Source organism: Hippoglossus stenolepis, chromosome 1, assembly GCF_022539355.2.
Source record: "Hippoglossus stenolepis isolate QCI-W04-F060 chromosome 1, HSTE1.2, whole genome shotgun sequence".
Classification (NCBI taxonomy): domain Eukaryota; kingdom Metazoa; phylum Chordata; class Actinopteri; order Pleuronectiformes; family Pleuronectidae; genus Hippoglossus; species Hippoglossus stenolepis.
In genome coordinates, this window is record NC_061483.1 from 25,246,557 (window position 1) to 25,270,848 (window position 24,292).

Genomic DNA, 24,292 nt, shown 5'->3' on the forward strand with positions numbered 1-24,292 from the left:
TTGTGGTTTTTGGGAGGTGCGATTCAGACCCAACATCTGCAAACATTATTCTGCTGTGTGGGGCCATTTGCATGCAAATATGGCTACAACCAGCAACCACAAAGACCGGAAACTGAGTGAAACACCAAGCATGCTCCGTCCAGAGGTTACAAAGTTACAGCTCAAGGTGAATACAGAGAAAACGAGAACATGAATTTGACCAGAGAAAGCTGTTGCTAGCTGGCAACAGATACAAAGTCCTACCTGTGTTTGAGTTCAGCTCTGCCTCTGATCTCACCCCTCACCATAAACTCCAGTTCTTTCTATTATTCACCTCCAGTCTCCTTTTCCCTATCTTCTCTGTAACTCCATGAAGTCAAGCCCTTGGATACGTGCTCAACAGATTTTGCTCAAGTTGAAACATTTTGGCTTGCATGGATGATTGTTGGTGTCCGTCTGTGCCACTGCAGGTGAATATGTGTCTGATTGGGTCTTTACATTGGCTTGGCATTGTAACGTTTAGACAGAGCCAGGTTAGCTGCTCTTTCTCTTTCTTCTTGCTAAGTAGAGACAGTTGGCTGCTATTTCTCATTCAGCTCCTGTATTTCTCTGTAAATAAAGATGGACTATCTTAATATCAATATCTTAATCGCCCCCTGGTGCTTGGCTCCAGTATTGATCATGAATTTCTCCTTCTGCAAAATAAACACCAAATTCATTTTCCCCTCAAGTTTGGTTATTTGATTAGTTACTTGATGGTATAAAAACAGAGTGAAACATCATAATTGACAGCTGAGACTGACTTGCAATTGGTAGAGTGCTTGTATCAGCGGGCTCGCGCCATGAGAATTACTGTGCAGACTCTGGTTCCAAATGATGTCACTAGCTCAAAATGGCAGCACCCATAAATGGGTGGCTTCATTTTTGTGTGGGAGGAATGTCGTTCATCTTTATTTACCATTTCTGCTATTTTCCCAAAAGTATTTGTCTAAGTAAAATCTGTAAAATGTGTGACATCCACAGCATTCAAGTGTCTTAATACTTGTTCTGCATTAACCAGGAATAACTGGATCACAAGCCCTCAGCTTTTATTCAAGTCATGATGGAGCTACTATTTTACAACTAATATACACAGGTCTACAATATGTACAACAACAAATATAGTATTGGTAATCAGACTATTGTGTTTCATTAAATTCACAGACATGTGGATAACAACCCCACACATGCACACACAACTCAGTCACGCCAAAAAAAAGTAACATGCTCCTTAGAAATCTTGACACGTGTTGTCAGAAATGCAGCAGGTTCTGTAAAACAGTTCTTCATCAGAATGTTAAAATGAGAGCATCATATCAAAACATCTAATCTCACAGTTTTGTATCATTTTTAGAAAAGAAATCAATAAACAAACAGAACAATTCCTTATATGTTGTCATGGCAAGATGTGACAGATAAGAGTTCTACGTTATTATCACCAGCTACAGAACACAGTGCTACAGTTAAGGGACAGACACAACATCTCAGAGTGGAGGACAAGACGACAAACAGGAGGGAAATGCAGTCGGCTGTTCAGGTGGGATTTTGGATCAAGTGGGAGAAATGAACAGAAGTTGACTTGATCTAAAAGAAAAAAACCTCCTACATATAATAAAATGGTCGATCCAGGTTTATATCTAGAGAGAACAAACCAAGCAATAAAGCGTATTAAAGAAGACTATAGACACCACAGAACAGTGCAGAGTAAATAAAGAGTGAGTGGATGAAAGAGGTGTTTTCTCTGAACAACACCAGCAGTGACATTGCTGTTGAGCCATGGAAGTGAGGCGTCCAATCCAGTTCCAGTTACGATCACAACTTATATACCTCTCCTTTTGTTTTCAGCAGGGAATGAAATCAAAGCACAACATGGTAACATGAACTACATCACCTTTCAAGTACAGACACAATCTCTTATTAATCTTTTTTTTACACAAACCTCAAACAAAACGAAAGTCACTACCCTGTGTGGATGTGTGTGTGCACAGAGGGACGGGGAGTAAATAATGAAAAAGAAATGACAAACACTAGTTTGGTACGATGTGTCAGAAAAGCTGGGCAGCCTGAGGGGCTCACCGAGGGGTCAGGAAGCCACCACAGGTCTGTGTAGGCAACCAAACAAGTTTTTTTTCAACATTTTACTCATACAGTATAACCATGACAGACTGATAAACACAGCAAGCACAGTGTGGCCTTTATTTCTTGTCTTTTCATTTCAGTTAAAGCTGATTCTTTTCCACCAAAGCTTTCCCCCATAGCTATACTGTGTTTGGGGCCTGGAGGCTGCAGGAGTTTGGCTTTTCAAGACAGGATTTTCTCCCGGGTTTCGGGCAACTTGAGAGCCACCAGACCACCGCAGACGAGGGCGGCGAAGGCCAGGAAGATGGGGATGATCTTGGTAACGCCGATGAAGGCTGCAAAGATGAAGCTGGCAATAATGGCTGCAAACTTGCAGATTCCATTCAGGACACCGAATGCTGTCCCCCTGTAAAGTCAGAAGAAAGAAACAAAGATTAGATGCATAGTTTTAAATGGCCACCTGTAAGATAAATTAAGAGTTAAGATGAGACTGAATAAAGCTATGTTTGCTAAACCCCTGTTCCAAACACCCCAATGTTAGCAACCAAAGGTTACCACAGTCACTTAGACACAATGAGGCTATGTGTTTGGTAGGCAATACAAAATATTGCCATGGTTTCCTTTAAAATTAATTCTAAGCTGGAAGTAAATTTGTACTGTACCTAGAGTATTTGCTTCGGGGTGGAGTTGATTTGGACATTATGGAGTTGAGAGAATTGGACTGTACCTTTTAGCGGCTGGATAGAGTTCCACAGAAATAACCTCAAGTCCGTTCCAGGCTGCTACACTGGTTCCGTAGAAGAGACACTGCCAACATATTACAGCTCCTTGACTGAAACTTAACAGAAGCAGGAAGGTACAGGCAGCCGATGCCAGCATAGAACCACCTAGACACACATACAGACACACACACACACACACACACACACACACACAGAGAGAGAGAGAGAGAGAGAGAGAGAGAGACACACACAGAGACAGATAGACACACAGACAGACATATTAATTTCTTAAACAGTTACAGCAAAAACTCTATCTACCCTACATTACTGTACTTACATACTGTATTGGCACTTTCTGCTGACCTCACCTATTATTCTGATCCTTCCTATCTTGTCCATGAATAATGCTGAGAGGATGTTGCCAGGCAACACAGCCAAACTGCCCAGGAAGCTGACCATGTAGATGACGATGTCGTTCTCCTCCTGGAAGTTCAGATGGCAGCCTTTCTTTGGGTGGAGGAAGGTGGTGTTCTCCATTTGACAGTCTTTGAACTTTTCCTGCCACAGGTCTGGAGAGAAGAGAATAAAGAAGGAAGCGATGCTTAGAGAAAATTGACTTTTATTTCCAATTAGACTTATTTTAGTGCTAGAGGATAAACACGTGCCAAATTTTAGATACTTTGCAGTTGACTGTTTTAGTGCAGTGCTAACCTTTTAGTACATTTTAGTAGTGAGTGGTTTCTTTAGCTCTGGGCCTCAATGTTCCAACAGTGTCACTAAAAACACTTTACAACCATTCATTACTAAGTCTGGGAGGAGGACTACCTGTGTTGTAGAAGACGGTGCTTTTGAAGGTACAGTTCTCAAAGAAGGTGTTGGTCGACTTGACATCTTCAAAGTAGCAGTTCTCAAACAGAGAATCCTCAAACTTCACAGACTTTATCTCAATGTTTGCAAACCTAAAGGGAAAAGAAAGAAAGGACATTAAGCACAGCAGAAACTAATGGTGACTTTACAGATTGTGACATATTGAAGGGGGGTGGGGGGGGTGGGGGGTGCTGAGGGAACCTACTTGTCATGGATGTACTCTCCCTCACGGTGTATTTGGTTGACGAGAGAGAAGTTGAAGTGGAAGCGTTCGACCCGTTCCCGGTGGAACACTCGAACCTTGGACTCATACTCTTCATACTGCATGTACTTGATCATATCAGGGAACCAAACGCCCAGTCCGTGGTAGCTAATGCATATAGACACAAGACATTTGCCAAGACTTACATTAGAGACAAAGTATTATACCAGTGAGATCTTTCCTTTTCTTAGTTTATCTTAGCTTTAGAGAGGTTTGCAGTCTCCACTGTTCATTATATTCTGAAAATGCATGAATTTGATATGAATCTACAATTACATTCCACAAGGTTTCAAGGCCCAAATGTCAGCGTGGGTTAAATAGCATATTTTTACCTGAAGGCCAAACAGAACCAGACAATAACCAGGAAGAGACCTTGCAGTCGGAGCTCTGGAGCTGATAATGACATGATGTTAGCCATCACCTGGAGGAGGGACAGACAGACATACGTCATTTTTACATTACACAAAGTGGTAGAAACATAGAACTTTTTTTTGGTGAGATGCAAAGTTACTATTCAATCCCAATTCTACTTGTGATATGCAGACCTGTTGCAGCATGGTCATGTGTCTGACGGTCCAGCGTTGGAAGGCTGTGCCGGTGTCGCTCTGGATCTCTATGAACTCGTCATCTTGCGTCTGTGGAGTCTTAATGTTTGTCACCTTCACATAGAGACACAAGTGGGAACATATGGTTAAAACTGTCCTCGTCATTATCGTTAAATATTTTTCAAAATAAAAGTAAATTGAAATTCTCGAAATTTCTCATGTGCTTTTTGCTTTAGTTTTTTTCATTTTTTAAATAAAGAAGAAACAAAAGAAATAGTACAGTACAGTGGGTTCTTTGGGACATTTGTTACATGATAAATTAAACTACTGTACTGCATTAAAGGCACAGACATACAGTTTGTCAATATTTGACTTTGAAATGCAACAACCTTTTTCAGGTACTACTTATTTTTTCACAGCATTTGTCCCAGCGAGAGAAACACATCTGTAATGACTGACATTTACAGTGCGACAGTGAGGCAGCATGCACAGCACAGCACAGCAACAGCCACCATCACTGTTATTAATTACACTTTGGTATCATGATTCTGCTCCTCCTCTGAACGTTTGAAAGACTGTTTATGTCATTGAACTTTTTGAAAGGTTTTCTCTTGTATGGACTTCTTATGTTATGGACTTCTTCCTTGTTTTCCTTGGGGTTGGATTTCAGGACTTGTGATTTGTGTTTGGTTATTTGTTTGAACTCGAGACCGTCTGCACCTGTCCAAATGTCTTTCACCTGTGTTGCCTCCCTTGTCTATAAAGTTTATGTGTTTCCCTTTAGCTGCTGTCAGACATGCACTGAGTTCTCTCAATGGGTTGGATGTGTGAACGCAAATGTGCGCCTCCGGAGTTTCTGCAGACTTTCTCCGACTGGCCTCCTAGTATAAAGTCAGCATAAAGGCTGGAGGAGCAGATGTGAGATCCTCTGCAGAATTCACCACAAGCGAGTGGTTCTCTGCCGCAAATTGAATACATTACATCGTGCCTCTGCCTGCTGCACCGCACCTCACCTGAAGGCTCCACAGATTTCTGTGCTGTGAATGCGTCTGAGTGGAGAATCTCCTGCTGCATTGTTCATGTGTGAAAGAGAATGTGTCAGGAGCCAATTCTCCTGACTTCCTCCAGAGGTCCTGTCTGAAAACAGCTTTTGTCCTTGTCTATTCAGTTTGGTTCACACCAGATACCCTAGTTCTGTTTTTAGTTTCAGTTTTTGTATCACCTGTGTTTTCTAACCTTCCAGACTACTGAGTGTCTACTGTTTATTTGAGATTAAATGTATTTCCAGCACTTGCAGTTTTTTTATTTATCTGCATTTGGGCTGCGATGTTGCCCTTAAAAAACTCTATTGTGGATGATTGCTCACTGATTTGGGTGAATAAAACTTATTCATAGCATTTCCTGCTATGATGAGGCGTACATATATACAGTATATACACAGAGCCTTACAGTGAAAACTCTCTCTGGCTCCCCCTTGGCCTTCCAGTTGGTGTCGTGAACTCGTCTCAGGATCATCCAGGCCTCATCATGACGGGCATTCTGAAAACAAACAGACAGAACAATCACACACAAACCTTTCTATTAATGATGAATGTCTACATCACCAGGGTTTTATAAATGTTAAGTAGAAATTATGTTATTTACTTTTCATAAGAATAACTATTTTAAGCATCGCTTTGTATTTGACGACTTTAGCTTTCCCACATACCGTGTAGCCAGGGGTTCTCATGAGGTCGGCCGCTTATCAGAAATGGGCGACGTGTGATAATTTGGGGGTGTGTGATATGAACATGTCGGAGCAGTAACATACAAACACAATACCACATGTGGTCACAGCTCTGACAATGTCCTGGATGAGAAACAGGGGTGGGTGGTGTTCTGGTGTTGTCTTAGCAGCCCTTCGCTACCTTTGCACAGCAGTGGCATGTTGCTCTGGTGGCTGATGACTCAACATTTTTAACCAATCACAGCCTGATGTTTAATACTGTACCCTCACATCATGAATATTAGGATGCAGCTCTTATATCAATCTGAGATGGTCCAGTGTCTAACCTCCAGGAGGAACCGTGGGCTCTCCGGCATGAAGACCACTCCGACGAGAGCAGCGAGCACAGGCAGGAGACACACCAGGATAAACAGTCTCCAGCTGTGCATCTGGATCTCTGTACCGATGGCAAAGCCCCAACCTGAAAACCAAACATCCCGTAAGGGACAAGTTAAAGCACAAAAAACATCTTTGTTATATTTTATGTACAAAAACTTCTTTAATACAGCAGTTTATCTCTTTTTCCATGAGTCATTTGTATCTGAGTGATTAAATTGTTTAAAATGTCGACAGTTAACACACGAGCAACCGTGGGTCTGTGTCAGTTCCATAAAATGATTTTTCTGGTCCAAGACGTTCATTTGTTTTAATATGAATTATTCATATGCAGCCAGTAATTGCAGAGATAACTTCTTAAGATGAGGTGTATTAGCAGGCACAGAGCGGAGCTAAGAAAAATGAATTTAGCTGCATCCTGTTGTTCGTGCAGACTGAAGGAAGAAGTCTGACATTTCAGGGAGCTCCTGCAGTTATTTGAATTTAATTAAAAGTCAAATAAACATTACATTATCTCTGTCTTCACAGTTTATGTTCAGTGTATTTGAACGTCTGGGTGCCTTCATGTGCCTCAATATTCTGCACACGTTTGTGTGTGTGTGTGTGTGTGTGTGTGTGTGTGTGTGTGTGCGTTACCATAGTGAGGGATAATTCCCCAGGCAGTGAAGGAGGCGTACAGGCCTCCCAGCATCCAGAACATGCAGAGCCAGCTCAGATGTTCTCCACGTTTATCCATCTGCAGGAACTCAGTGAAGTAGGTGTACACGATTGGGATGGAGCCGCCAATTCTGGAGGAGGAATCACAGGATGTCTGAGACTTTTTATATATGTAAATCCTCCTTTGTCTTCTGAGGAACTTTCACTATGATCTCTGGTATTTGAGCTCTTTACCGTCAGTTGATTTGAATGTTTTGACCAATTTTATTTTTGTCATTACGACAAGGATCCTCACTCAATTAGATTGTTTCACTCACCACTGCTAGCATAACTCGACATGCAGACAATTTAGCTTTATTTAATCCAGATTTCTCTGTCTCTGATATTTCTACTTGAATATAATTTATTGTGGAGGAGCATAAATCTCTATTATTGTGCATTAATGTTCCTCAGAAGGTCCAAATTCCTGAGTTGTGAAGTTGTTCTTCCGATTTAAGTGAGTTCATGTGCTTTGAAGTCAGAATGTGGAAAAACATGGACGCTGTAAAGAAAATATTTAGTATTTATGTGTTTGAAGTGTTTCAACACCTTGACAGCGCTTTTCAATATTTGCACGATAACAAAGAGGAAAGAAAAAGTATCAGGTGTGACACATAATTGGCTGATTATTCATAAAAATGTCTTCATTGGCTAAAAAGTGGTGTCATGCTCTGGTGAGAGACTGACATGCAGTCACAAATGTATAACTTTTGACAGGTTCCCATTAAAAGCTACTATTTAGAGCTGAGTGTAAAAATATGTTAATTGACATCAGCAACTTGTGTACCAACATTTTCGTTGACCTTCTGAGTTGTTGTTCCGACTTGTTTCTGGCATTCAGGTGAAAAAGCCGAGAACCCTTTTCTCTGATTATTCCGACACCACATGAATGCACATGTTTATTTTGAGATGTAACAACAATTAAAGCCTCATGTGAGCGCTCAGATTCTCTAGGGGATAAATCCAATATACTGATTCATACTGGAGATAGAAAAAACTAATGTAAAACTTATGATAATGATAAAATGCATTTTGTGATATAATGAAGATTTTGCAAAGATTCACTTGGTCAGAAAATTAGTTTGAGGGTCTGGTGAAAACTGAGAAAATGTATTCATTAATTGTTCATAAGAGATTGAAGATTTAATGCTCTGGAGCCTGCTGACAGTGCAGGGCTCAATGCTGCTGTTGGTCAGGAGCTACAGCATCACTTTTTTATTACAATGCAATACTTGCCCCTTTGTTTCGGTGCTGCGTCCTTTGTGAATCTTTTATGAGAATAGATGTTGAACTTGATATCTATATGTGAAACATGTTTAACATCAAGATGATCACTGGCACTCTGATCCACAGATCTCTCTTTTTATTATGATGATCTTCTTAAATAGCAGTGTCCAGTCTGACAGCTCCTTGTGTTTTGTGAGGCCAGTTAAACACTCTTTTGCAGATGTGAGCATTAACAAGTAACATGAGGCTCATTATCACTGTGAATCGGCAACAGCTGAACATTTAATTTTGGTGACCTTGTGTTTTTTATACGTGGCCAAGCAAAAAGCTCAAACATCAATATTGCAGGTCTGGGTACACTCAGGCTGCAGTCATTATCAAAAGAAATGTGTCTTTGAGAGCTGCAGAGGCAAGTGTGCACAGCAAAGGTTTCACCCCAAGGTGCTGGCGACAGCAGGAACACAGCAATAAAACTCACATAAAAAACAAGCTCATCAGATGAGTGTTGTCTTGTTTTAATTAGTATCATAAAGAAATGCTCTGTTACGGTGAATAAGCAGATTTCTCCTGCTGTGCAGCATACAGTCAACATGTCCTTGAGTTGGTACTACTACATTTGACAGTATGTGACTGTGCAGTGGTGTGTTCCAACATGTGGCACATGACAGCATGTTTAAAAGCTGCACGAAAAAAACACACCCTTTGTTGTGTGTAATTGTCGTGCATCCCTTCTGCACAAACACAACACGACGACAAACCAGGCAGAACAACACTTCTCTGCATTTTCTCGTGTGGATTGAGCCGATGGATCAGCATTATTTTGGCAGCATAATAGCAGAGGCAGTGCTGTCAGACCTTATCCGGGGGCAATGAGACACAAATAATGAGCTTGTTTTTGAGTAGGATGGGAATAAGAATAAGTAAATAACCATATATTTAACTAAAACAGAGCCAGCGTGTGATGGAGCACGACGCAACGTGACTGGTTTATATCATGGTTCTCAGGTAGAGGCTGTAACCCTTCATGTGAAGGAAGAAATAACTTTATTTAGTTCGAGTAAATGTCATGTACTAAACATGTACATAATGAAATGTAAGTGTATGTATGTTATATTAATGAGAAAAAGCTGTAGTGAGCTGAGTGGTGTGTTTAGAGTATTAACTGTCTACATTCATGTTCCTAAAGAACTGCAACTTTAATGAGGTGCTACCTATCCTGTCACTCAGGATCAAAACATAGAGTGGGTCGTTCACTAACCAGAGGGTGGATGGCTCCATCCCAGTCCCTATTCCGTGTGCTGCACATACACGCAATGCATGAATGTGTGTGTGTGTGTGTGTGTAGGTGTGTGTGAATGGGTGAAAGGCAAAAAGAGAGTATAGAGCCCTCTGAGTGGTCATCAAGACTGGAACAGCTCTATATAAACACAGACCATTAACCACCATCACACTTAAATGTCAAGTATCTTATTGTGGAGCAAATATCACAACACAAACAAAAGGATGTTCTAGGCACCAAAAATGTTTACAGTCTGACTTATTTCCAATGGAAGGATTTACAGGATTCATGGAAAAGATCAGCCAGTGTAAAAAGCCTATGTTTAAACTGGCTAATGGAAATGGAAACGTGAAGACAAATGTAAAAAACGTTGTTTTTACCCAAAGCCTGAGCAGAACCTGAAGAAGAGGAAGAAGCCGTAGCTCTGAGCGAAGCAGGACAGGAAGGAGAAGACCAGGTCGATGGTGAGCACGTAGATCAGACACTTCCTCCTGCCCATCTTATCACTCAGTCCCCCCCACACCAGCGCCCCGACCATCATGGCCACATACACCAGTAGACCTGCAAACACACACACACAAACACATACACACACACACACACACACACACAAACGGTGACACACTTGGAGGCATTTGACACAGTACACTTATAATCCAGTTCTGTGTTTTATTCTCATAATGCACACTTTGTTTCACTGAAACAAACAATGTAGGCTCAACACTTTTCCTTTTACCCAGTGGCTTTTTTTGTTGTTGCTATTACCTATGTTTTTTTATCCTGTTCTTCTGCCATTTAAATGATGTTGTATTATTTTCTGAAATTGTTGTTATTATTATTATTATTATTGCATATTTGAATGCACATAAATACACAGCAAACATCACTGACATTAGCTACTGTTTAAAGAAGAAAAAGGACAAAACTCCTGTTGTCCACAAGGGGGCTCCCTTTACCTTATTATGAACACAGGAGGCAAGAAGACACCACACTTCCTGTTGTAATTCTCTATGATGCATTTGAGCAACATTGTGTTCCCTGATGAATATTTCTGAATATTTTAATACCCAACCCCCACTCACAGCCAAAGAATGAGTTTCTCCTGTTGTCTCTGCTGTGAGTGTTTAACTCTTTTTTCAATTCTTCTTCATTTCTACCTCCAGATGTTGTCTGCCACTACTTGTTGTCGAGCGGCAAGAACCCATAAAAGTGACCAACTGTGCTGCCCATTACTGCACTGAGGAGATAATAAAGAGTATGTGCATTCTTTTTATATCTCTGGGGAGAGTAATAGTCTCTCACCCGCCCCTGGTGTCCGGAATGAAACCGACAACCTCAGGGACCCTCTGGTTGTGCAGTTTAAACCTGTCGGCCCGTACCTCCTGCCTCCTCTAGTGTTTTTACTACACACAGCCCTAATTACAGAGGGATTAAGCAGCTTAACGGCACGTGGAGCCATAGTGTGCACCTTCCCCATGGATTACTAGTCTATCCAAATGCCCTGGCGCTCCACACGCCAAGCTGCACATCCCTAACTCACTCCACAAGTGACTGCTCAGGGTCCCAGAGGAGACAAAGAGTCGAGGCTAACATGTCACCTGATATCTTGGCCTAGTTGTTGCTTAGGGCAACATGCGCGTCTCAGAAATGTGCATGGACAGGTTGACAGGATGGCCTTGTGATTAGAAAGTATGCTGAGAGCCACAAGGTCCAGGGAGGGGCAGGATTTGGCCCTGCAGCAACACGCTTCATTCTGCCTGCTGAAGTGTCCTTGAGCACAGTGAAGTCAATGAATCCCCTCAGGGGAAAGATAATTTTTTAATTACGTGAAAACACTTAATGCATGTACCACATATACACGAAGAGACTATTAATTGACCTAAACAAATGCAAATAAATGCAGGCCATGAATTCACCATATATAAAGTAAGTTAAAGTCAAAATAAATGCTAACCCTGTGTAGCTACATGATTAAAACAGAGATACAGCTTTTCAGTGAATAAAAATAAAATTTTTGTATAAAATTCAATTTCTCACCAGCTTCAGGAGATTAAGCTCTGTTACAGTTCTTTATTTAAATAACTGTGTAATAATAATACTGGACAATGGACACCAGGCAGCTTTTTTCACAATGATATCAATGTAAAGCTTTAACAAAATAATCTTCTACATTTTCTTACTTTGTCAGTTCTTCTATTATCCATCACATCCTGTCTTAAACTGCAGGGATTTTATTTTCAGTGAGTGATTGAGAGTTGAAAGAATTACAATTGTCCTGCACCAGCTGATAGTGAGTTCAGTCTTAGCCTAGTTTTATTGAATGTGCTCAATAAGTGGAAATTCTGTACATCAACAAATTAAAAGAGGTTGCATTGCACAGTATGGTTCTAACATAGAAGTTCATATGTATTGTTAGTGTTGGCAGTGAGGTTGAACTGACCTGACAACACGGTCAAGGTTTAGCTGCTAATATGTTCATTGTTAAGACTGAAGAATATTGAGGGAAACCAATGGATTCTGATCATCACTTATTTCATAAAAATCTAAAAAATTATTTCTAATGATGTAAACCTGGAATCTTTTACGTTACATTTATATAATATACTGTATCTGAAATAAATAAAACGTGATGACAGTGAGTTTCAATGATGACAGTTGCCTTATAATAAGATATTTGAAACATTCAAAACAGGATACTTTTCTCCATGTAAGAGCAAAATAAAATCAGCCCTACATTTATAAGGCTTTGGCAGTGATGTTCACCAAAGTACTGCCAAATTTAAAATGTAATGGAACAATCTGATCTAGCAAATTGAAACTAGCTAATAGCCTAGTTACAAGGAACTTGGCAAAGCCTTTGCACACCTTATTTCCAGAAGTGAGGCTTTGATTTTGCCTACTTGTCATGCAAGAGTAACACCAATCTATTTGGAGTAAAATATAAAAATAGAATAGATCATTTGTATGCATGTTGATGTAACTGTTGTTAAACAGACAACAAAGAGGTCCCCAGAAAATGTTAAATTCTATCAAAATGAAAAATACATGGTTGATCTGGACATCTTTCGTGACTGACATGATGTCTGAGAGCTACTGTGCAAAAACCTTATAGAAATGAATGTTAAGCACCAAAATGTATTAGCTGCATTGAACATGTTGATAAATGGGAATAAAACACAAGCAACATCCTTGAAATAGTTGTTGGTTAAATCTGTGCAAACAGATCAAGCCTGGGTGTAAAGACCTGACACGTTGTTCTCTTATTTGTATTCTACCACTCATTGTCTCCCACTATAAGCCTCTTGTATTTTCATTCTGAAGATGAAACAAGGTAAGAGCACCAGCTGCCCTCCTCTTTTAACAAAATGTTTAGAAGTCTATCTGCTCTCCAAGAGTAAGGTTAAGATTAAACACTTTTCTGCTCCCGTGTGTCTGGTGAACCGAACATGAGCACGAATCAAACAGCGCCATTCAGCAGATCTACTTCATATTCTCAGCCAATGATCTGTGCTCCCCTCCCGCTCTGCACAAACAGACGCTGTGATTTCATTTTCGCCAGGCCTTCCTCCTGCTACCAGCGCCTGTCAGAGGCCTGAAGTGCATCTGACAGCTCTGCACCGGGCACCGCAGGCCGCCAGGCTCACTGACTGCTGCAACATGCTCCATATTAGCCTGGGAGCACACACTGAATACAATCACCACCAGGTTCCTCATCAATCTCTCGCAATGCTTCATCCCAGGAGCCCGTTGTTAAGATGAAATGAGCGATGTGCAATCTGCCACATCGCCTGGCTACACACGAGGCCTGGGAAATAAGGTGAGAGGCTTTCATTTGCAGTTTGGATGTCTGCACAGAAAGTGAGGAGCAGATGTTTTCAAGGAACATTTGCCCTTAGGTTGTGTTTATGCTTTGCACAATTATTTTGGCATGTTCACTTTTGTGGTACATATGGAGCAGGTGAAACGAACAGGTAACTGATACAATCTCCCCTTAAGGCAAAAATATATTCAAGCAGGTTTTTACTTCTTTATCTAGTCAGTGAAGCTAATCTATCGGCTCAGCAATACTCTATTGTGACACAGTGTTGGTTGTGGTTAATGTGAGAGCTGGACGATGTGGCCAAAAAATATTAATATTAATATAACATTATTATTTCTTTTAAGTTTAGAGACAGATTTTTGCTCCTAAGTGAAGGTTGTGGTTGTAGTGATATGTTTTACCTTCTCACTGTGCTTACACAACGTATAAGCGTTATATTGAGACATATTGAACCTCTGCTGTGTTGCTATTGATCAAAAAATATATTGCAATAATTATTGATATTGTTTTATTTCCCAACCCGAGCCAATGTTCTTTGTTTTTGCTTTTCCCAGACAGATCCAAGCCTTTTTCTACCCTAATTTATCCCAGTGACTGGGGGTTATTTCTGATGATTTTCTTTTCTCTTGGAGGAAGAAGAGATGGGAAGTCTCTGACAGATGATTGCAATTAGCTAGCTTTCCAAGAGGTTGTATATCTGTCTTGGAGAAATGTGTGCACTGAATCAGTTTTCAGCCGTGCTAGTTGCATGGCCCAGATAATGTTAGTCAATCAGCAGTGTCGGATCTAGCATATTTCTGAATCGGGGGCCATAAAGGGGCCACAATTTACACAGAGGGGCCAATTAAAAACTCCTAATTCAGTAAGATGCACATTTAAGTCATCCCTTGTTCACTGTTAGCTCTATAGCTTTGGACAAAGCAGCATATCATTGAATATCTTTTAAAAGTTGTTCCTTGATAAAGCACATTGTGTACAAAAACTTAATTTCTTAACAAAATGTTGACGTCAATACATTGTTAGTATTGTTAGTAGGTGACGATTCTTTTTAAGACTACTGACAGGACAGGGGCGCTTCAGGGGTCTATTAGATTTCCGCTGCCCCCCCCCCGGACCGCCCCCTGGATCTGCATCTGTCGATCAGAACATCAACTACAGCATCTCCAGCACCATCATCGGGTCAAGTCAGTTTTCATTTATTCAGTACTTTGGTTAATGACCAAATTTATCATCGGGCCTCAGCTGGCAGCCCCCTCAGAATAATCTTGAAAATTATTTCACAAAAACTAAACTCTATAAATTATTCTTATTTCATATTGGTATGAAATACTAGAAAGGTTTCTCGGGGGAGACCTCTACTTAACCAGTGACCTCAATTTCTCCACCTCCCTCCCTTTTCTGTCACGTACCCAGCAGTCCTTTGTCAGCATTGGATATGCACATGTCCTTCTCGGCACTGGGCAGGACGAAACCCACCACGAAGCCGTCCACTCCGTCGGCCATCAGCGCCAGGCCCAGCACGAAGAACAGCATCCATTGGAAGCGCCCGTGGCCGCAGTCCTCCATGATGGTCTCGTATTGCTCTGCCAGGTTATCCTCCTCGTCTTCCTGCTGGGCTGCCAGACGGGCTTTCCTCCTGGCCTCCACCCGAGCTGCCCGCCGCGCCTCCTTGATCTCGTCCGGGTGGGGGATGCCCTGGTACTCCCCCTCGTACATCTGCTCGTTATCATCTGCCCCTTCGGTGTCATCACTAGCAGCATCCTCCTCCTGCGGAGGGTAGTCCGTTTGGTAAGGGTAGCCGTCCTGACCGCTTCCATCCTGGGTGTAGGTGTACTCTCCGCCCTGTGTCACCTGCTGGTTCACGTTATTGTGATAGGGGTCATCCATGGTTCCTGCCGCGTTTCAGGGGAGCAGGACTGATTTTGCAGTGTAGCCGTAGTACGGTGAAGAAGCTCAAGTCGTCAGCTATAATGGCATAATCCTCCCTGGGAGCCGTAAGTTGCTCTCAGTGTTCCAGGTGTCTGAAGGGAGCTGCAGGTTTTCTGTGAGAGTCTGGGTCTCAGGTTTAAGTTCCTCAGCAGCTGAGTTGAATTATCTTCCTTGATGTGCACAGCGCTGCATGTTGAACCTAAAACACAATAAACTGTCTGTCAGCATAAAAGCAAAGATGAACGACGTTGTAGAGCAGAGATATTAGTATTGATAGAACAACATTCAGTCCCAGAAAAACCAGACAAACAATGCATCAATAAAACACACCACAACAAAAGAACAATGTTGTGTCGTTATTATCATCTTAATTGTTTTTACTTCATTCCCATTATTGACATTGATTGTTTTTTCCTGGCTCTTTGTTATTTCGCTTTAGCTCCATTTTCTACCAATTTATCCTATTTTATGTAATTTATTACTATTTGTAAAGCACTTTAAGCCTGCAAATGATTCCAGTCAGAAATGAAGTGTTATGAGGCAGGAGGGAGCAGCTCAGGACTCCCACTCTCCCCCCGCAGGCTGCTTGTCCTTCCACACAACCAGATAATCTCATCGTCTCCCCCGCTCAAATGCTCTGACGCCATTTTGATCCATCACGCAGCACTGCCGCGGCGATGACACGTTCAGATTTGTCTTGATTTCTACGGTGACCAAAGGCCAGAAAAACACCAATGGGAACACAATAACACACAAAGCTGCATACTTTCTCTGGTTGACATATACGTTACTGACACAATTTCATGGAATTTAACAGTGAAGTGAATATTCCTACAAAATCAAGCAACTGTTGGCCTGAAGCTGGATCCTCTGTAATACAGAGATAACAAATGATGGTTTATTGTAGAAATGTTTTTTCGTGTCAACCAAGCTGCAGAGCTGAATGCTAAGTACAGCACACAACAGTACGATAGTGCAAACCTTCATTTAACCTTCATGTCCGCGTTCAGTACAACTGTGAGGGGGTTGTTTTTAGTTTTTACTTCCTCTCAGTTGTTTTACATTCACACTTGGAGGTAGAGCAACTCTGCACCTTGTTCAAGGGCACACTGACTGTGTTTTTTATAGTTTAAGAAAACAGGCTTTAAACTTGAATGTTCTATTTATTCCTTATCAATTATATATTTAACTGGTAACTGTGATATATTTCATAACATCTATCCTTCATCAATCAGTTTTTAACCTTTGGTTTTACTTTTAGTTACTGTTATGTTCACATGAGGTACTGTTAGTTGTCTTAAACGCTTAATCTGATTTTGACCTTGGTTGTACTATTGAATTATTCTTGTGTCACATATGTTGTATTGATAGGTGTTTGTGTCTCCAGATACGATTTTAACATTTGGTTTTATCTATTTATTTTGTATTACTCGTGTGTGTTTATTTAGGATATATTGTAAGGTGTCCTTGAGAATCTAGAAAGGTGCAGTGAAATAACATTTCATCTATCTATCTATCTATCTATCTATCTATCTATCTATCTATCTATCTATCTATCTATCTATCTATCTATCTATCTATCTATCTATCTATCTATCTATCTATCTATCTGTCTATCTATCTATCTATCAATCTATCTATCTATCCATAGGGATTGTGGGAAATGGAGTCTTTAAAGTTTTAAATTACAACCATACAGGAGCAGGAACTGGTTAACCTCCCCTGAGTATGACATCACTGCTCCAGACTTTCAACATTTTGCCTGACACGCACACTCATGTTACATAATAATAGGCCTATTTAAACATTACGTTTCCAAAGCCACAGATTTTTTTTTTAAAGACTCGCTGTATTTTGCATCAGATTTCAAAATTCTATTGTGAAGCTATTTATGACAAGACAGACACAGACACAGTCTGACAATCTTATTATCAGACACTGGTTGGTTTGGTTTGGGCAGGTCTGTTCTGGTTTGGAGCCAGGATGACGAACACTGTAATTTAATCCAGATTAAGACTGCAGATTTTTTTTTTTTTTCATTTTGCCCTTGTTGCCTCACATTATTGTTTCATCACGAAACTCACAGGGGTGGCTGACAGCAGCAGTGGATTATTGAGTCTTGATTGAAGCACTAAAATGTAGTCGCTTCTCTTTTAACATTAAATTCCCCTCGTCAGAGATAAAATACATGCGTAGATCTGTTCTGTTGCCGGGGGTAATGGCATTGCAGTGCCATGATGTGATGTGATTTTTTTCCCCCTCCTCCATTTGTTGTTTCCTTCAGTAACGTGAATAATACATGAATGATTCAGGAAAGAAAGTGAGAGGATGGATGCTGAGTGTGGTTGAGGGAAGCCGTGATGCTTTCATCATCCTGCTGCAGCTCCTTTACTCACACAGCTGCCACTTACATAACAGTGAGACTGCCTGTACTCATGCTTCTCCCCTCTGTCACTCTCCCGCTCTGCGTAACAATTTATGAATGTATCAACTTGATCCCAGTTACACCTAACACACACACACACACACACTCACAGTAATTCAGATGTCAAATCAGTATTTACGCCTGTGCAGAGTTTGAATAGGTCATGATCTGCCTCCCGCTGAGAGGGTCCTAGTGTTCAAAAGTTAAAGAGCTCCTTTGAATCATGAAAATCAATGTGTGTCTGAGGTTTAACAGGAAGCAGAGAGGTCGCTCTGTAATTTACAGAATGCTGTTTCAATCTCGCCACTGACCTTTTTCCTGTTCACATCATTTATTAGTTCGACTGAGCCAAACTCTGTCGTCTTCGCTCCATCAGTTCCTGTGGCTTATTCTGCAGAGAGCTACATAACCAGGCACTCACACTGGGGACTCACATATTAATGTGATTATGCACTACACACCAGACAGCCACAAACACACACAGACACACAGTCGTGTCTCCATGTCTTCAGTCTTCCATGACTAACCGTACTCCTGACTACTACTTGCCTAACCTGAACCCTAACCTTAACTTAACCATAACAATTATCCTTACTATAAACCATAAACCTTAAAGGTCCAGTGTGTAAGATTTAGGTGAAAGGGATCTATTGGCAGAAATTTAATATAAAATAAAAATGTTTCAGCTAAATTGTACAAATTGTTGTTTTCTGTACCCTAGAATGAGCCCTTTATATTTAATACATCTGGCGCAGGTCCTCTCTACGGAGGCCGCCATGTTTTTTACAATAGCCCAGACTGAAACATCTGAAGGTTACCTCTCTTTCATGTTTGAAATGGGAGGGTGAGGGGAGGGGTATTCAGCTGCAACATGCAACTTCACCTCTAGATGTCTCTAAATTCGACACACTGCAACTTTAAGTCCCCGTAATTGAACTGTGTAAACAGATTTAGGACTCCAGAAGTAATACCTAGACTACACACACACACACACACAAACACACACAATAATTCAAACTACCCAGTACACAGACTTCTGCTGATGTGTGCTGCCAATGCCATGTTCAACATGGCTGCCTTGCTTAAAGGCAGCTTATCTGTAACTATTGCAGATTTGGAAAATGTTCTTCATGTATATAGTTTCACATCCAGCTTCTAACCTTTTCCTTTTGTAGGTAAGTCCTTATCACATTTGGGAAGTTTATAAATTATGATAATTATTTATCAACTATACTGCATATGCTTTGGCATAGTCAGGATTCATGAATCAATTTTTATGTATATATACATTCTTTCTTTATGCATTTTGATCATCTAGATGCTTTTGTTTATTTTATACTTGACTCAATTTACTTTCAATTCCACTTTAATCTGTGAAACCTGGGACCTATGTCATGTACTCTATGCTATTATGCAGCTATAATAAAGGTGTTTGACCTGAATCCAAAAACTGATTTACCTGATCATGTTTTTGTGGAGAGATAACACAATGTTTGCACCAACAGTATTATGTAGAGATGCATTTTTTTGTTTGAATGACCTTAAAATTATGTCATCAGCATATAAATGAATGACTCGATCTCCTTATAAATATTGCTTGTCCAGGTAGAAAAAAGGCTGACACCATCTATTAGTTTGCACCACCATCATTCTACTGAGCAACAGCCTCTCATTGCACCGGATCTTTTATATGCAGTGCATTTGAAACTTGGCCATCACAGCAATGAGTTCATTTTAATCTCAGCTCGTCTGTGACCTCAAGAGGTCAAACAACAGTCTGTAATTATTTCTGAGGACGACCTGTCTGCTAAACTATCAAATGCATTTATTAATAACTAGATTCTGCATGCAGTACTGCCAGTAGTTATGGAGCAAGGGTTTCCATCCTGGGCCTTATTAGATATGTCACATATTTCGGTGTCTCACATATGTAACCATAGAAAAATGCTACATTGAATATATCCTAATAACAGAGAGTTTAGATTCATCCTTCATGCAATGAAAGATTCTGCCTAAAAATATCTACAGAGATTTTTACAAAGAGCAGCAGGGTGACTTAAGGTAGACCATATATGAATTTATTAATGGAATGGGACTTCTATATGGATTTTTATTCACGATAATATTGATTGCTGAAAAGCAACTGTTGCAGCATGTTGATGCTGTTGCAACAAGTTAAATTGAAAACAAATTATAGCATTGTAGTGTAAATGATCTCTCTCTTCTGCACAAGCTAAATAGCACTAGCTGAGCTAAATAGCACAGTGTAGCAATCATTAAATAATAAATAATATCTTACCAGAGTTGGCATTCCCCTGTTATGAAAGTATCTACTCAAAAAAATTAACAAACAGGCATAAATTTAAAAATGTCAAAGTCCAAGTAATATTTTTACATGTCCAAAGCCGACATGTCAGTTTATCCTAAGGCCGTCCTGCAGCCAAGCCTGAGGGATTAGGATCCAACTTCCCGACCCAACCCCCCTAAACCACACACGCCTCCCTCACCAGGGCTCATCTCTACAGGAAACTCCCCGGAAGTTAACCCCGCCCCCACATCTGGGAGCCAATGGTACAGTCCAAAAGGTTTAAATAGCAACAGGCTCCACTGATACTGAGTGCAAACTGTGTGATACTGTACAGGATTTTTTGTGATACTCTTCATCTCTAAAACGGGTCATTTACAGAGAGGTCAAAGGTCAGTGTCAGCTTCCAGGACAGCAGGATTCTGACACTTCAGAGGGGCAGACGCTTGCCATCATGGAAACTTAAACCTGGGCCTTTATTGGTTCACAATGGTCGGAAGAGATCTCCATGAGTGTGCATTTTTTAGATTCCATTCAAACACCTTAAAACTGCACCTAGTGGTGTTGACATCCAGGTAGTGGACTATAATGGGGTATTGGGATAAAGGTTCCCTATAGTTACACCAGCCAGGATTAGCCCTGCTGTCCCATAAACAGAAAGGTAGCTCTATGTACTGTCAAAGTGTCATTGAATGAGACACTGACTTTCTACAGTGGCTGCTCATCCATCCTGAGTCACTCTGCACAAGCATCAGCAGAAATGGCTCATTCTTTCTCCCTCAAAGCAGGAAGGGGTGTGGGTGAGCACAGACATGATTATGGACGAGTCTAAGTGGCACCTGCTGGAGATGGATAATCATAACTCTCCTGCACCACATCTCATCCCTGTGGTTTATACACAGAAAATATACAGAATCAGAGGGAAGGAAGGCCTGACGCCACAGAGGGAACAGCAGTTATGTTTGGAGGATCTGATGGATAGATGAGAGCCCATTTTTCAAATTATACCACATTATACAATATGTTACAGTTCAAGTGTTGAACTTGAATGCTTGGATCATTAGTTGGGAAATCCTGAAATCTTTCAAATGTCAAGAAGATATTTCATTTAGTCCCTGTGATACCTCAGTGACCTGCCTCGGGCGTACTCCATCTCAATGTCAGGTGAGAGTGGCTCCAGCTTCCCCCACAGCCCTCAAAGAGATGAGCGATATAGATAATGGATGGATATTGAATTTACTCTCATACGAGCGAAATTCTTAAACTTGGGATATGTCAGATTATACATTTTCTGTTGATTGACTTGATCAAAAGCACTAAATATAGATATCTTACTACCCAATAGTACTCTTCATATCACATTAATCATCTTGCAACCTCGTACACTCTACAGGATCTACCTGGTTATTAGTAAAACATAAATTAAACTGTTAATTATTAAACTTGATTTTTATACATGTTTACAGATTCTCCCTCGTTTTACATTAATGCGTGTTAAATTTTCACTAATTGATGCATGACAACACATGTCACTGTAGTAATTACAGTAATTATTATTATCATCCATCCATGAGCAGCTGTGGAGGTAGAGCGGGTCGTCCTATAATCACGGTTCGATCGTCATCTCCCCCATTCCACACCGTGTCCTTTGGGAAGATGCTGAACCCAAAGCTGCTCCTGACGGCTGTGTCAGCAGTGTGTGAGTGCTACAGCAAGTGCTGCTCATATATATATACTGTATGAATGTGTGTGAATGGCAAAACTGTACTGTAATTACTACAGTGATATGTGTTTTCATGCATACAATTGTTTGTACTGTAAATATTTGATAGGGAAACTTTAACACGCATTAATGTGAAATGAGGGAGAATCTGTAAACATGTATAAACAGTGGAGTTGGTTAGATCTAATGATAAGTGCTGCTACATACTTTTAGTGGTCATCAAGACGAGAAAAGCAGCTCTATAAATACAGATCCATTTACCATTATTGGTATCATTTATCCTTTGAGGATGGCAGAGGGTACACCCTGGACCGGGTACCAGCAAATCACAAGGCCTTTATTTGATTATAATATTACAAAAAAATTATAATGGTGTTTTTTAATATGTTGCATTGTGGGTAATATATTACTGTCAGTAAATGGACAACACTTCAAAATGTCTCTGACACCATACATACACTACATTATAAAAAGTGAATGTCTATGTGCCACAAGTTCTTTATTCACTGCAGCAGCCAGTCTGCCAACTCACACACCCCCACCTGGAGACATGGTATGTCCTGCTATGGGACATCATTATAGAGAGTAGATGTCTTGCGTAGAGGCAAAGCTCTCTAATCCGAAGGCCAGATAATTCGAGTGCAAAGAGGATTAGCTCCACCCCAGCAGAGCCATTGGCTAAATTTAGCCCCCATACTCTCTGTCTTCACCAGTCTCAATTTAACCCCTCCTCAAAGCCCCGCCCTTCACGCCCTTTACCCATCCATCCACGCACGCTCTCCACCAATCGCATGCTGCAGTGCATCATTATGCCATCATGACATTCTTAGACCTGTCCAGCCATATAATCCAGTATTTAGCCCCAACAGTCCTGCATCCTGTCAATGTAAATAATCACATCTTTACGAGATCGTGTTGGTGTCAGTTCTCCTGTGAGGGGAAAGTTAGAGTTGTGGCTGCTAACTCCCCAACGTCTCTGCCCTTCATCTGCACAGCTCAGTCCTCTGGCAAACACACTGGGATTACAATGCCGGCTCGCACAATCCGTGCGATGGCGAGCGTACTGCATCACAGAAACGTCTCATGCAAGCATCCAGGAAATTAATAGCATCCACGGGGAGGATTCTGGGACAGAGTGATAAACCCACTCCCTGCTTTAATTTGAAACCACTGTCTGCAAGTTAGCTTTATTATTATCCTCCAGTGAATTCCGCAATGATTTCAGGGTCACGTGAATGTTTGTGTCTGCCTCTGACACTCGACATCCCCTGTAGTAACTGCTCGTTGAAGATCAGGGATTTAAAGTTTGTTACACAGACTCTGCGAAATGCACATTATTTTGATTTGAATATGGTTCATGTTGACTTGGGTTGAGGGAACTATTTGCTTTTGCTGCTTTTCTTGTTTTAAATGAACACTTGATAAACGTCAACGTTGTTTGCTTTCAGTTAGATTTCTCTGAAATATCATTTATTAGCCCCTCAGGGTTTCTGTATCAACAACTCCGGTTTCAGTTCTCTTTGCTTTTGTTAGTGCCTCGTCCTGTGTGTGTGGGAGGAAAATAACTTTAAGAAAACAAGGCAGAGGCAGTAAGCAAAGCCCTGCTGGTGCAATTACTGAAATACACTTTTGTGTTTTTATTCCTTTGCTAACTGAGCCTGAATGGAAGTGTTGCATTTTTGTGAAAAGATGTTTTTTTCAAAAATACTTTTTTAGGGCTTTAACCACACCTACAGTTTTGTTTTGGGCTCTTTTCCCCTCTCCATGTGATTGAAAGTGCAAAATATAATTCAAATGAAAATACTTTTTAGAATAAGTGTCCTCTGCAATGCAGAGATATGAAGTGTATAATTCTTCTTTCACATGCCGGTTGAACTTTGTTTTATACATCATATCCAAAACCACTAGACCTTTCACAGAGATATTCAGAGAGATGTGTCAGCAACAATACATCAGGCCCTCCCTGTTTCTTTCCCAAACCATGCATCTTTGAATTATGTGTGTGGAGTCACTGTGCCTTCACTCCTCCTGTTTGCTCCTAATTAAAGAGCAGAGATCTGCCGAAGGTAATCTGCGGGGCTTTAGTGAATTGAGGTGGGATGTGGAAGTGGGTGGGAGGTAGTGTGGGTCCAACCTCCCCACATCCCTCTCATCGGATTGGGCATGCCCGTTTGGCTTAAATCACCTGACCGGCTCTGTGGCGTGCATCTAGGATTGAATACATGGACACACGCATGGTACATGCATGGAAACATGGAGACTTAGACAAAGATGCATAGGTTGATAAACTTTGA

General features: G+C 40.8%; 1 protein-coding gene across 1 annotated transcript; it reads right to left on the minus strand.

The window, feature by feature from the left end:
* Positions 1-1,050: 1,050 nt before the first annotated feature.
* On the minus strand, positions 1,051-20,468 carry sv2ba (synaptic vesicle glycoprotein 2Ba). Its single transcript, XM_035152328.2, has 13 exons — positions 20,270-20,468; positions 15,026-15,744; positions 10,177-10,357; positions 7,231-7,382; positions 6,546-6,679; positions 5,943-6,032; positions 4,494-4,607; positions 4,281-4,369; positions 3,892-4,056; positions 3,645-3,778; positions 3,188-3,388; positions 2,825-2,984; positions 1,051-2,503 (listed from the first exon to the last, which is right to left on the minus strand). The coding sequence occupies exons 2-13, from the start codon at positions 15,501-15,503 to the stop codon at positions 2,320-2,322; spliced, it is 2,082 nt and encodes a 693-aa protein (XP_035008219.1). The 5' UTR covers positions 15,504-15,744; positions 20,270-20,468; the 3' UTR covers positions 1,051-2,319.
* Positions 20,469-24,292: the final 3,824 nt, after the last annotated feature.

Excerpts from the sequence above, each read along its gene's own strand:
- sv2ba (XM_035152328.2), bottom strand. The coding sequence starts at position 15,503 with ATGGATGACCCCTATCACAATAACGTGAACCAGCAGGTGACACAGGGC. Across the intron at positions 7,383-10,176 it reads AGGTTCTGCTCAGGCTTTGG|AATTGGCGGCTCCATCCCAA; the intron begins GTAAAAACAACG and ends TTCCTCCTCCAG. Across the intron at positions 2,504-2,824 it reads CTCTATCCAGCCGCTAAAAG|GGGGACAGCATTCGGTGTCC; the intron begins GTACAGTCCAAT and ends CTGACTTTACAG.